We start from the raw sequence: 15,301 nt of genomic DNA on the forward strand, positions 1-15,301 counted from the left end.
GATTTTTTTTTTTTTTTTTTTGGTCACACTGCATGGCTTATGAGATCTTAACTCCCCAACCAGGGATTGAACCCAGGCCCCCATAGTCAAAGCACCAAGTCCTAACCATTGGACCACCACCAGGGAATTCCCTACCTTGAACTCTTTATTGGGTAAATTGCTTATCTCCACTTCACTTAGCTCTTCTTCTGGGGTTTTATCTTTTTCCTTTGTTTTGAAAATATTCCATTGTCACCTTATTTTGCCTGATTCTCTGTTTTTATTTCTATGTATTAGGTAGGTCGATTATGTTTCCTGCTCTTGGAGAAGTGGCCCTATGTAGAAGACATCGTATAGGGCCCAGCAGCACACTCACCTCTGTTCACCAGAGCGATATGCTCTAGGGGGTGCCTGCTTTATGAGCTGTGTAGGCCCTTCTGTTATGGCAGGGCTGACTTCTGTGGGCATGCTGGTAGGCTTGGTTGGCCCCCAGCCCAGTTGGTTGCCAAGCGCTGCCTAGTGCAGAGCCTGCTGGTTACTGGTGGGCAGGACAGGCCCCAGGACTGGTGCTGGCCCACTATTTGGCAGGGCCCAATCCTGGGCCCTCTTGTGGGCAGGGCCAGATCCTAGGGTGGCTGGGGGCTTGGGAGGAAAGGGGTCTACAGCTACTACTGGCCTGCTGGTAGATGGGGCTTTATCCTTGTGTGGTTGGCTGCTTGGCCTGGGGCTTCCCAGGACTAGTGCTGACTGGCTGGTGGGCCGGGCCTGGTCCCTGCGCTAATAGGCTAGAGGGAGGATTCCAAAATGGCGCTTGCCAGCACCAGTGTCCTCACGATAGAATGAGCTCCCAAAAAAGTCTGCTGTTAACACCTGTGTCCCCAGGGTGAGTCTCAGTTGCCTTCTGCTTGTTTAGGAGGCTCTCCAAGATCAGCAAGTGGGTCTGACCCTGTCTCCTTTCAGGTTACCACTTCTGCCCCAGGTCTCAGAGCATGCGAGATTTTACATGCACCCTTTAAGTGGATTTTCTGTTTCCTATGGGGCTTCAGTTCTCCCAAATGCAAGCCCCACTGGCCTTCAAAGCCAGACATTCTAGCAGGCTTGTCTTCCTGGTGCAGGATCCCCAGCCTGGGGAACCCAATATACGACTCAGACCTCTCACTCCTTGGGGGGAATTTCTGCAGTTGTGATTATCCTCCCATTTGTTGGTTGCCTACGTTGGGAGTATGGTTGTTGACTATGCCACATCTCTGCCCTTCCTACCCGTCTCTTTGTGGTTCCTTCTTTATATCGTTGGTTGTAGAAGATCTCTTCTGCTAGTCTTCTGGTTGTTCTCATCGATAGTTGCTCTGTAAATAGTTATTTTGGTGTGCCCATGGGTGGAGGTGAATTCAAGGTCTTCCTACTCTACGATCTTGGCCACTCCTCCCAGCCTTTTCTTTTAACCTTTGTTCTCTGAAACATTTCAATGGAGTTTATTTTAAGCACCTTTCATTCAGATAGTCAACAGAATGACAGATGTTTCCCTATAAAACAAAATATCTTTTGAAACTATAATGAAGGAATAGAGCTTTTCTCATTTTTTTTTTACATTTATAATTCAAGGAGGTTTGTGAAACTCATTTATTTTAGGTATTGACATCTTCACTACTTAATATTGGAATATGAAATTTCCACTTTGGTTTTTGTAACAACAGACCAAGCATGAATTGGGCCCTTGGGATTAAAATCAAATCTCTACTTAGAAATTAGAGATTCAGACACCATTATCACTGGGCTTTATCAGTAGACTTAACATGGCAACTTGGAAATAAAAGCCTTCCTTCTATCTTCTGTATAGCATTTAGGAATTTTAAGTTTCTATGTCAGTTGTAAACTGGGTTATCTGGCTTTTGTCCTATCCCTCACCTGTTTATCTTTAGTACTTATCTCTCACAGAAGAATATACAAATGTATTTTAACACATTATTGACTCAGGGATTTTTGCAGAAACGAACGCCTGTGGCCAGCGATTTGTTATGTAAGTGAATATTGAAACACCCACGTTTGAGTAAATATCAACTTTTTTTGCACTTAATGTATTTTTTTAAATAAATTTATTTATTTGATTATTTTTGGCTGAGTTGGGTCTTTGTTGCTGTGCGTGGGCTTCCTCTAGTTGCAGCAAGTGGGGGCTACTCTTCGTTGTGGTGCACGGGCTTCTCACTGCGGTGGCTTCTCTTGTTGCGGAGCATGGGCTCTAGGCGTGCAGGCTTCAGTAGCTGTGGTTCACAGGCTCAGAGTGCAGGCTCAGTAGTTGTGGCGCACGGGCTTAGTTGCTCCACAGCATGTGGGATCTTCCCGGACCAGGGCTCAAACCCGTGTCCCCTGCATTGGCAGGCGGATTCTTAACCACTCTGCCACCAGGGAAGCCCTGCACTTAATGTATTTATTTGAAACTTTGTATATGTCTTCCTAAAGCATTCTAATATTTCATTAGAGTGTGATAGGCAGTATAGCAGTGAACTCTGTGCAGGGGAACAGAACATCTATTACAAATATACTGTGTTTCACTGCACTTTCCCCTAGAAGAGCAGACTCTACACTTTCTGGTGGCATTTTTTTTTTTAGTCCTGTGGGTATTATTTCCTCTAGAATATGTGCTTTTACCTGATAGTTAACAAGGTGGATCTTTGTGGGGAGCTCTTTTAGAAATGCCACAAGAAAGACCAGGTGCAGGACTACCACTACATTCACCAGAATGGTCACTTACCCATTCTCTAGCTACTGCTAACAAAAATTGCTTGTAAGTCATTTTATTCTGTGCATTAATGCTACAATTAATTTTAAATGCATTGAGTAAACCACAATTACTCAAATAGAAACCCACTTTCTTATACCATTTTTTAGTTTTTCAGAGGCTATTGAAGTTTGCCAGATACTGACTGGATTGATCAACTCCTTTAATATATTTATTATACTCTAATATTCAGGTGGGCTTAGTTATCTGATGGCCAGTCCTCCTGTCTTCCTTTCCTGTAGATGCTGTGGAGGCATCATGAATAGTTGTCACCGTGTGGACTAGCCTCTTGTCTTTCCATAAGAAGAATCATTTCTCCCGTCCATAAGAATGTCATTTCTCCCCCTGTAGATTTTTAGATTTCTCCTTTAATTGGTTTGGTAGACCACGATTCTCTCTTATAATCCCACAAACTGGTTTTATTTTTCAACAATATTTTAGATGGGCCACACTGTTTTAATAATTGTCTTGGTAAATATGGTGCCACGAACCAAGGTGATTGTAGGACCGATAATAGTTTCTTGCACTTTCTTTCCTTCACCCATGTAAATCGCAAGGTTGCATATATATCCAGTTTCACTTTTGCTAACCATCCTGACCAAAGTTCCATATTTTGTAAGTTTTCCATGATTATAGGTTTTGAATCTGAGTCATTCTATCCATTTTATCATTGCCTCCTCAAGTGATAGCTCTTGTTTGGGTATATAGATCAATTGAAATTTTGGTAGAAAATAATCCAAAAAAGTTTTAACTTTTGAAATTCTGTCTGCAGGAAGTAGAGTTTCTGAGTTATCGTTAAAGTGAAGAAATATCATTATTTGTTCGAACCTTCTTCTTGTCATAATCTTTGGAAAGATAGGTGTTTCAAGTAAGGGATCAGTCGACCAATATTCTTTCCAGTGTGACTTTCTTATTTGTCCCATCAAAATTATTAATCCAAGAAACTTCATCATGTCACTATTGGTTACATCTGTCCATTTTAAAGCCTTATACTTTTTATAGGATTTTTCATTCTGTGTACGATACAAGTTTGTTTGAGAAGCAACCAGCTTCAAAAAGTTGTTACCAAAAGTTAATTCTGTTATTTAACTAACACTTTGTGGGTTGTTACATTAATAGTTACATCTAACACATCTGTAAAACCTTCTAATTTTCGTGCAATGTTGTCTTCAATCCACTCTTCTGTAGAAGCAAAGGAGCATTCTCTAGCACCTTGAGTTTCATTTTCACTTTCCTTATCAGAATCAGTCACTAAGGTTTTTTGTCTTTTTGTTGGTCTGATATTCACATCATCTAAATCAGAACTACATTCTGAAGAACTGTCGTCTTCTGAGACACTAGTATATATGTCGCTCGGACAATCAGAAAAAGTATCTGCATAAAATTCACTGAAAAATTCTTCTTCACTCAAAATTTCACGATGCATCATTTTTTAAAATTTTATGGTAATAAACTTGCATTTATAATATACACAAGGTTGGAACAAAAACCTAATGGAGCAAAATGTGAATGATAATGACAATCGTAAGCTGTCCTTGATCAATTTTAAGCTCTAACAACTTCGCATAATTGTATCACTCTCTAAAAACGTATTGATACGTCTCTGGTCAATGACATTCGGGTAACAAAAGACATATTAATACATATCCAGTCAATAATCTGTTAAAATATTGATATTCATATTTTTGTATTACCATTGATTAACATGAAAAGGGGTTAATATCCAAAGCAAAGCAATTTAAAAATTAATTATTGGGGTCATCTTAACCCTACTTATATCAAGATTTGAATGAATCAATAGCTAAAGTTTATTACTTCCATTAAAACTTTAAGACTAATCAGGAAGTAGTAGTGTTTTTATTTCTACTGTTTTCATAGAATGTAAACATACATTTTTCAATTCTGTTAATCATGGAAAATTCTAAATCTCTTACAAAAGTAGATAGACTAGCCTAATGAAACCCCATATACTCATCACCCAATTTCAACCATTGTCAACCCATGGCCAATTTTGTTTTACCCATTTCCCCCCTGCCCTCTTATTTTGAAGCAAACCTCAGCTATCATTTCATCCATAAATACTTTAGTAAAATATACCTTTTTAATCTTACCATCTTCCACAGCAGCAGTTTAGTGCAGTAAACATTTGTCTTGTGCCTCTTGTTTAGAAGGTAGACAATAAACATACTATAGTGATTATTAAAATGAGAAAGAAATAGGCACTCTCCTAAACAAACTTACGGTATAATGGGAATGGGGGAAGATAAGTGTTCATTAATTTGGTCTTCCTTGATGATAACAAGTGTTATTAAAGTATTAAAAAGTCAGATTTTTTTAATGCCCATAAAATGGGTATTTTATGTTTCTAACAATGTGAGCTGATATGAATTATAAAGAAAGTTTTTTATCCTTTAATGCCACTGTGATGACAAATGAGATTGAGAATTGGTGTTAAATATTTTTTAAGTATTTAAACTTCCTTATTTAACTTAATTTCTTGATAACAGTTTTTTTCTGGTGCATACACTGTTTCAAAGAATGATTTTATGTGACATAAACAGATATTCAATACCTACCAGATATTTTTTCTTAGCTGCTGTTTCTACTACTGAAGAGCCTAAAAGTCCCTGAGGCAATTTCTATACTGAGGCTGATTTTACATGAAAGAGCTTTGCTCTAAAAGCATTTCCTTTTGAGTTATCTCTGAATTCACAATTGTTATCAGTGGAACCATGGAACTAATAGTATATAGGCTCTTGGGTCCATGTCAACTGGCCACTTGAGTACAGGCTCCCCGGACAGCTAGGAGATCTGTGGCAATGAGCAGGTTCAGCTGGAAAGGGCATGTTTCTACCCCAGAACCTGTTCAAGTTGCCCTTTCCTCATCACTGCACATATAATAACTCCAATGAAATGTTAAAAATGTTGCTGCTTTGTTTAAGAAAAAAATGTGTATGGAGTGTGTGGAAGAAAAAAAGCTGTATGTTCCTTATTTCACCAGTATTGGTTAAAAATTTTTTTTATATTTATGTATTGCCACGGTGACCTCATGTGGGGAAAACATTTATTTCATACATTTTTATTAACTCTTAATCATTGTACAAATAGGTTTCAAACTGAAATTCAGACGGTGACTAAACAGTTCCCATGTGAGCCATTCAAATTTTTGGAGCCAACTTTAAGACTAGAGTATTGTGAAGCATTAGCTATGCTTAGGGAAGCCGGAATTGAAATGGGAGATGAAGAAGATCTAAGGTTTGTTTCTCTTTGTGATTTTTAAAACTTTAGTAATTAGATTTAAGATACAAAAGAATAAATGTATTGATGAATGATGTTTTTTTCACCCAGTTGATAAACTTCAATTTTATTAATTTTGGTATATAGTATGATGTTTGTTTTGTTCAATGTGTGATCTGAAATAAAATGTTACGTTTAATGTGGTTTGCCTAAGCTTCAGTATTTTTGTTTATAAACACCATTTTTGTGCATTTTCCCCCCGGCTTCATATTTGTAATGCTTTAAAGAAAATATAGGGCCTTTTGCCTGTGATTTTATCATCTAATATGTGAACTCTCTTTCTAAATCAGTGGTGTTAGAGGGGATAGACAACAGCCTAAATCTGTCCCCATACAGGATTAGGGTATGAAACTTTTAAAGATCTCTAAAAGTTATACAAGTCACTGATCTTTGATATAACTGTATTATATTATCTAAATTCAGGTCAAACAATTTATAATTTTGAAATTAATTATACAGTTTAATAAAGATTGGAGATTTCTGTTTACTTATGTTTTATTCAAGGGTTCTTAAGTTAAAATATTTAAGCCAACACAATAATTCATATCAATATAGTAAGGAAGAGAGGGTTATTATTTTTTTTTAGGGTTTTTTTAAAAACATATTTCACCCAAAACCCTTCATTTACTTTTATTTGTTTAACAAATATATGTGTGTGTGTGTACACATATGTATATATATTGTTTTAATCATCCTGTACATTGCTAGATGACATTTTAAGGAAAACCATAAATTCTATAATTACTTGAAGTTGGATAATATTTTTGTAAGTATTTTGGAAATTTTTCTTAAATAGGATAGAACTTAAAGTAGCAAAGTCCTGGCTATAGAAATGTAATTGGTTTCTATATACACTGTTACATTTTACTTGGAAATACTGATTTATGTTTTATAAATCTTTGATAAAGAGTAAAAAAGGAGAGACCGTTTTGAAGTAGAACCATTTAATGGCAAGAGAAGCCTATGTTGGTATAGTAAACTTTCATTATCTGTAATTGCAGGACACTACTTCATCCATGCTATTTATGAATCAGTGAATTGCTAAATTCTATTTATACTTTTATTTAAATATTATTGAGCAGCACCTACTAACTGTACCAGGTGCACTCATAAGTGGTTTCCAGTAGTAGTTGCCTTTTTAAAAAGGAGCAGAATAGACAACTATGTATTTTGGCTAAATTTTTTATCCTTTGAGAACTTCAAATAGAAGAGGTTCCTTATTAACTTAAAACTCTTTTAAGTTGCTGTTTGATCTTCAAACATCTGATTTCCTGTTTCTTTTTCAGTACACCAAATGAAAAACTGTTGGGTCGTTTGGTAAAGGAAAAGGTAAGGACTCTTGTACATGCTGGATTTCTTTTTATAAATTTGAAACATACCCTGGAACTAGAGAACAGTTGCAAGGGGGGCTAATCTTCCTAGAATGGTAATACTCCAGAATAAATAAAAACCAAGGGGGATAATATATTTTTTTTAATTCTTAGAAAAATAAAAAGTATTCAGACAGGCTTTGCCCAAATGGTATGATTAGCTCAGTATTTGATTTTTGTATGAGTTGTACTGAGGTACCTCTAAAAGTGATGTCTAGGTCTGATTGTCAGATTAGTTAGAGAGGACCTCAAGATGATTTTAAATTATTTAGAAATAGTCTTCCCTGACTACCCTTGCTAATTCATGGGACTAGAGGGTGAATGAATTTCCTTTATGCCTCTTACATGAAAGCTACTTTCCTATCTCATTTTCTAAAATTCCAAAGAAGAGAAAAGCTAAACTTAGTGTGATCTTTAAAGAAATTAAGAAAATTGTGTAATTGAATAAAAACAGTCCTTGAGCTCCTCCTGCTGGTTGCACTCAAAACTGTTCAACTGACTGGGGAACTAGCCTGTTTGTGAAACTGCATAGTACTGAGTTTATACCTTTAAAATGATGTTTCAGTGGGGCCATTTCTAATTTGTCAGCTCTGTTGACATTCTCTCTATGCTCCAGTTTTAGGAAAAATGTTTAACATCAAAAGAGTTGAAACGTGAATGGTTTAACTAAATGTAGGTCACATATTCTTTCTAACAAAAGTGTCATAATTTCATGTTAATGTTATTTCAATTGTAGTTTTCATCTGAGAAAAACTACCAAATTAGTATCTAAAATATTAGATATCTAAGTGAAAATTTAAATTATTGGGGGGAATAATCAAGGTTTTTTTAGATGAATATAGTAAAAGACGTCAGTTTTCCCAAAATAACTTATAGATTTAATGTAGTTTTTGTAAAACCCAATGAGATTTGGGATAATTTAACAAAAATAGTTATAAAATGCATCTGAAAAACTAAATGAGCTAGAATTGCAATGCAAAAAAATGAAAATCAAAGAAGTTTATCACAGCATAATTTTCAATGGAGGAGAAATTGGAAAGAGATTACATGTCCAAAAAAAGAAAACGAAAAATGCATATTTGAACTATGATCGAATAGTCAACAGCTCCTAAAAATTAAGTATATTGGAAGAATTTATAACATCATGGCAAAATACTGTAGGATACAGGTGTTACTTGAAAGAAGCAGAATAGTTATGGTATATAGAGTGTAATTACAGTAATTTTGAAGAACAAAACTTATGTATAAAAAAAGACAGTTAATTGAAATGGTAGCCTTCTTTTTACTTTCATTAAACTTCTTAAAAATCTGTTTTAATCATATTTATTCTTTTTATAGTATGATACAGATTTTTATATTCTTGATAAATATCCATTGGCTGTAAGACCTTTCTATACCATGCCTGACCCAAGAAATCCTGTAAGTAATTTGATTTTAAATAACCTGTTTGGGGGAAGAGGGAAAACTTTATTGTCACTGTGTCAAGTTATACAATGGGAATAATGGTTTTCATTAGTAACTTGCAGTTTTGATGGACACGTTTTTATATGTATTGCTACTAGTTTCTGTCAGGTCAAAATGATACTGTGAAATTTGAATATTCTAGCAAATTAGTCCCCAGAACTTGTATTAAAAATAATTTTCATGTGTTTTTTTAAAAACTTTATTATTATTATTATTTTTGTGGGGGGCTGTGTTGGGTCTTCTTTTCTGTGTGCGGGCTTTTCTCTAGTTGCAGCGAGCGGGGGCTACTCTTTGTTGCAGTGCGTGGGCTTCTCAATGTGGTGGCTTCTCGTTGCGGAACACGGGCTCTAGGCACGCGGGCTTCAGTAGTTGTGGCACAGGTGCTCAGTAGTTGTGGCACACAGGCTTAGTTGCTCCGCAGCATGTGGGATCTTCCCAGACCAGGGCTCGAACCCATGTCCCCTGCATTGGCAGGCGGATTCTTAACCACTGCGCCACCAGGGAAGTTCCTCGTGTCATTTTTAAAGATATATGAGGAAATAACACTATATAAACAACAAATAGTATTAATAGATTTGAAGACTTTACCAAATCATTTTATTATTGACCTTGAACTAAGAATTCACATTCTATCCTGGTAGTTAATCTAAATAATGTCTTGTGGCTTTTCATTGTTTTTCCTCTGCACTGGTTCCCCAACTTCAGTGGGCATCAGAATCACTTGGAGGGCTTTTAAACCACAGATTGGTGGGCCCCATCACCAGACTTTCTGATTAGTTGGTCTGGGGTGGGGCTTGATAATTGGTATTTCTGATAAGGTAATACTGAAGCTACCAGTCCAGCAATCACACTTTGAGAACCATTGGTTTATTGAAAGACAAGGAAAGTAAGTTAAAACCTGATAAGGAATAGTTTGAGCTATGGTAAATTGATGTTCAATTTACTTTCCTTAAAATAATGGCGTTTTAAAAGTTAAAAAGACTAACACTTGTTGATAATTTGAAGTTCCAAAGGTGATCTCAAAATCATATCACACTTAAAAAATTCAGATGATAAAGTGAAATAAGAATCAGCACTACTTCTTAAAAGAAGATATAATGTTCTGATTTGTTGTTGGAAGGTGTGGGAGAAGGGGAGCATAAAATCTGATAGAGGCAAGGAAGAACTTATTTTTCATCCCTCACTAGTTTAATCCTGTTTTAGAGAAACAAATGTTTATTGGAGCAGGTTCCATCATTAATTGTAGGAAAAAATGGACTTGCTCTTCATGCAACAAAGGGTGTTTTTCCACATATGTGTGATAGGGTGATAGCCACTTGAGTGGTATTTTTTTGTTTGTTTTTCCTGCAGAAACAGTCCAACTCTTATGATATGTTCATGAGAGGAGAAGAAATACTGTCAGGAGCTCAAAGAATACATGATCCTCAGCTGCTAACAGAGAGAGCTTTACATCATGGAATTGGTAAACAACTTAAATATATTGAGGAGGGCCATGTATATTCTGAAAACAATAAATTTTAAAACCCTTTAAAGACTTTTCAGAAACAGTCATTTGTTTTAATCTTCATTGTACAGTAATTGCTTTTGGAATTTTTTTAAGCTAAATAAGATGATAAATTATGTGGGGTTTTTTTATGTTTGTTTTGTAGATTTGGAGAAAATTAAGGCATACATTGATTCCTTCCGCTTTGGAGCCCCTCCTCATGCTGGTGGAGGCATTGGTAATATTTCTTTATATTATGACAGTATTTCCAACCCAGATTTCATTTGTCAAAGTGTTCATTCAGTTCTAACAAAATTTCTTCAGCGTTAGACTCCAAAAAGTAAATTCTGTATATTGTTATTGCTTACAAATAAGTTCATAAGTGCTAAGTGTAATACAAATATGTATTATAAGAATTTTTTAAGTGAGTTACGACTAAATGAAAATTTGATTTTGAGTATCCTCTTTTCTTTCTGTATCCGTGAGTTCATTCAGATTAGCCCAGATTAAAGCTCTCCCTCCGGTTAGTTCAGATTGCTGCTAAATGTTTTTGTTGAAATGTAACATTTCATTGGCTTTTAGAACCACTTCTAGAGTATATGTAAGATGCTGCTCTGTGATTGAAAATGAGTAAATATTTAACTTACTCAACTTTTGGATGTTGGTATCAAAAACTCTTAAGTTTTCTGTTGTTTGTTTTGGGGTTTTTGGTAAACAGGTAATATACTTACAAAAATTTCAAATTCAAAGCATATAGAAGAGTACATTCACCTCCCTACAGAAAACTATTGTTTCTAGTTTCTTCTTTGCCTTTGCAAAGATAATCTTTGCATATGCAAAGCTACATGTACTTTTTAAAATACATTTTTTTATACTATATAAACCATTCAATAGCTTGCATTTTTCACTTACTATATTTTGTAAGTTGTTCCTTATCAATACTTAAGGAGCTTTTTCATTCATTTTTAATCACTACATAGAATCCATTGAAAGGGTGCATGGTAATCTTGTTAACCAGCTTCCTATTGATAGACATGTAGGGTATTACCGGCCTTTTGTTATTACAAACAATGCTACATTGAATATGTACATAGTTTAAATTTCAGTGGGAAATTTATGACTATTTTCTCTTAGAATATTGAATGATGTGCATTTTGCATGATATTTTACAAACTTTTGTAACTGACAATGTAAATTTTCATCGTGCTTGTGAAGAAAGACACTTGAATGGTTATCAAAATACCTATTTTTGTTAATTAATATTTGAGTGGAAGATGGGATATGGTGATTTTTTTTTTTTTGATTAGTGTTAGGTTACTATAATACAAGGTTCAAATTTACATCTGCAGATGTTTTTTAGTAAGGAATAGAAATAAAAATATTAATTCTTTTATTTATATTACTTTTAGATGTTAAATGTATTAAACTTAAAAGTTGTTGATATATAAAAGTATTCTTTGACCTTGCCTTCTTTGTGGGATGTATTAGCCTGCTACAATTCAGTGAACGAGATATATCATATTGCACACAAAAAGTTTCATTTGCTAGTTTTGCTGTGTTTCTTAGGTGATACTTGTTCTTAATTCTTGTCAGTAATATAGTATTTAAGTCACATGTCAAAATCAGACTCTTCTACATTCAAAACATTTAGTACAATAATGTATTATAGAGTCTTTTATGCTAGGAACCACCATGTTTCATGTGTATTGAATTATAATAAATTTCTGGTAACTTCCGTTAAATCAAATTTCCGTGAACAAGTTTATGACTTTCATCTTACACTGATGGCCTGGACTACATAAGTAAAATCTGGTCTCATTTGAAAACATAATAATAGGCTTATAAAATATTTTTTGTTTGTTTAGATCATAAATTTTAGATATTTACATAATTTTTGTAGTTCACATTTCACAGAATCCATACAGCTTAAGAATATCTAATTTAGTCCTTCCCACATACAGCATCGTCTGTTTTCTGAATCAGACCCAAAATATTCCATTTTAAACTCAAAATAATAGAAGTCATTTTTTTCCTAACAAGGAAAAGCATTTTGTTGATCAGTGATATTATTTTGGTAGTTTTCAATAGGTAAGACCCTGGGAGATTTTCAGAAAAAGAATTAATGATTATTTTGTTTTCTCCAGGGTTGGAACGAGTGACTATGCTCTTTTTGGGCTTGCACAATGTTCGTCAGACCTCAATGTTTCCCCGTGATCCCAAACGACTTACTCCTTAAGGAAACTGTTGCTTTTTATTCTTTCCAGTACCTGCTATTAATCAGGCTGTACCTTAGGTACTTAAAATATGCAATAAAATAAATGTCTTATCCAAAGTGCCACAATTACTTTTGGACTAATTCAGTATAGGTTACTTTAAAAGAGAAGATTTTTATAACTTTGGACATGCTTCAGTAGGAAATGGTTGAACATTTTAATGAAAAATTCATATTGTTATGTTAAACGTTCATATATTGCATTACTACAATAAATGTTAACAGCAATTTTAAACAGATAATATTGTGTAAATTTTCTTTTCTATATTGCAGTGGCTACAATATTAATGTCTTACATTTTCAATATTTGGTCTTATTTTTTTAAATTCTGACGTTGAGGTAAGAACAATTTTAGGGGAGTATCTGAGATTTTAATGAATGTATAATTGGCATATCATGGAAAATTAGGCAGAAAATATCAATTCTTAAAAATTGTGCTCAGAAATCATGTAAAGCAGGTGAGAATACTGGTTAGAAAATACACAATATAATATTATATTAAATTGTTAAATAATCTAAACCTGAATTTCAATAAAATTTTAAAGCTAATTATAGTTGTTTCTGTGTAACTTCATGGCAATGTGATTTTATAACTGGTTCTTGGCATTTATAATTTGGGAGAAGAAAAAAAATAGACATCCAGTTTATGTAAATGCTTGAAAGCAAGTGAAAACTGATATATGCATAACATGTATTAATCAAGAGGTAAATTCAGATGGGTGTAAGGATACAGTTCTTAAAGCTGAAAGCTTGGGTTGCTTTAATAGTTTATTTCACATAGATTAAAAAATATTGCAGAATTTTCTGTTTTTGTTTTTAACTGGTACTGGCATTTAGTGAATATCACTAAAATGCACTCCCACTTCCCTCCCAAAATGAAATTTCTGTTTAAGAATTAGTTAGAAACACTTTTCCTCTAGATTTTTAAATATGTTGATGCTAATGTTAATTTTATGGTGAACCACACATAATGGTGAGGAACAAAATAATGTAATGCAGATATTTCCTACAGGAAAAGGAAAAATAATACAGAAAAAAGTAAGGGGGTCAGAAAGGTAGAACATTACCCTTGGATCATATGTATCTGCCCATTATTTTTTAAAGTTAATTTATTTCACCATCTAGATACTCAATTTTTATATCTTTCTTTCATAACCTACCAAAGTATCTTGAGTTTGGTAGGCACCCCAGAAGTGTTAAATACATTTAAGCTACACCAAGAATAAAATGAACTATACCTGTTTTTTCTGTATTGCATAATCCCCAAGCCCCAAAATAGTATAATAATAACAGCCCTAGATCTATTCTTCTCAAGTTCATAGAATTATAGCTTCTTTCAAAATAAATGGTTTATAACATCTTAGAATGATGTAATCTTTGTATGTAATTTTTTTTTATAAAGTATTTCAAACATGTCAACCAGATTAGAGCATGATAAAAAGGACACCCCTATACTTGCCACCAGGCTTCATCAAATCTTAACATTGTCATATTTGCTTCAGATATTTTATTTTCTTTTTTAGAGAAAAAGTAGTGGATACAGTTAAGTTTTCCCATTTACCCACCCTGATCCTGTTCCTTCCTACCTAGTGATAACTACTATATCAATTCAGTGGGTTTTTTAAAATTCTTTTCCATGTTTTTATATTTTAACTAAGTATTTGTTTCTATAAACATTGTCTAGTATTATTTTGCAGATTTATTTGATATGTGTATTCTGGGATTTTGATGGAGTTATCTTGAATTTATAAATAATTTGAAAAGACTTGGAATTTTCATCTGTTCAGTCTACCAATGAGTGAACATGGTATATCCCTTCCTTTTTTGGTATTTTTTCTTTAATTGTGATGTTCTTTAATATCTTTCAAAATTACTTTTTAATTGGGAATTCCCTGGCGGTCCAGTGGTTAGGACTCCATGCTCTCACTGCCCAGGGCCCGGATTCGATCCCTGGTCAGGGAACTAAAATCCCACAAGCTGCACGGCACAGCCAAAAATAAATTACTTAATTAAATTAAATAAATTACTTTTTAATTTTTCGTTTATGCTAGGAAACCTTACCATTTTTTTTCTATTGGAAATGGGACCTTTTTTTTCTCTTTCATTTTTAAATTGTTAGGCATAAGAACACTATCGGTTATCAGTTTTTGTTACTTTTTTTATGCAGCAACATTCCTGAACTCTTATTAGTTCTATAGTTTCTATTGAGTGTCTTGTATGTTCAAAGGAGACAACCAGATGCAAGGAAGGATAGCATAGTAGTACAAAGTATGGATTCTGTGGCTGTACTACTTGGATTAGGGTTAGGGTTAAGATCCTGATTTTGCTGTTTACTAGCTATGTAACCTTGGCTAACTTGCTTATCCTCAACTTTCCTTATTTTCATAATCCTATCTCATGGGACTACTGTGGGAATTAAAAAGCATGAAACTCTTAGAACAACACCTGGCGCATAGAATAGTGTCTGGCAAATAAAGAGAGTTTTAACCCTTCCTGTCTAATTCTTGTGTCGTATTTACTTATTGTATTAGTTAAGCCCTTCAGTAGAATGTTGAATAAAAGCAGTGATGTGGGTGTGCTTTTCTTGTTTCTGAATTAATTTTTTTTTTTTAAGTTGAAGCTGGGATCCATGTTCTTTTATTTATTTATTTTTTTCTTTG

General features: G+C 34.2%; 1 protein-coding gene across 2 annotated transcripts in view; it reads left to right on the plus strand.

The window, feature by feature from the left end:
• The window catches only part of DARS1 (aspartyl-tRNA synthetase 1), a 67,118-nt gene extending 53,928 nt beyond the window's left edge, over positions 1-13,190 (plus strand). For both annotated transcript variants that reach the window (XM_082397907.1, XM_082397908.1), the window contains exons 11-16: positions 5,864-6,010; positions 7,339-7,381; positions 8,761-8,841; positions 10,237-10,348; positions 10,536-10,607; positions 12,514-13,190. In XM_082397907.1, the coding sequence (XP_082254033.1) occupies positions 5,864-6,010; positions 7,339-7,381; positions 8,761-8,841; positions 10,237-10,348; positions 10,536-10,607; positions 12,514-12,605 (547 nt within the window). In that variant the 3' untranslated portion in view covers positions 12,606-13,190. The remainder of the gene's footprint in view (positions 1-5,863; positions 6,011-7,338; positions 7,382-8,760; positions 8,842-10,236; positions 10,349-10,535; positions 10,608-12,513) is intronic.
• Positions 13,191-15,301: the final 2,111 nt, after the last annotated feature.

The sequence above is a fragment of the Balaenoptera borealis genome (assembly GCF_965194805.1).
Source record: "Balaenoptera borealis genome assembly, chromosome: 6".
In the NCBI taxonomy this organism is placed as follows: domain Eukaryota; kingdom Metazoa; phylum Chordata; class Mammalia; order Artiodactyla; family Balaenopteridae; genus Balaenoptera; species Balaenoptera borealis.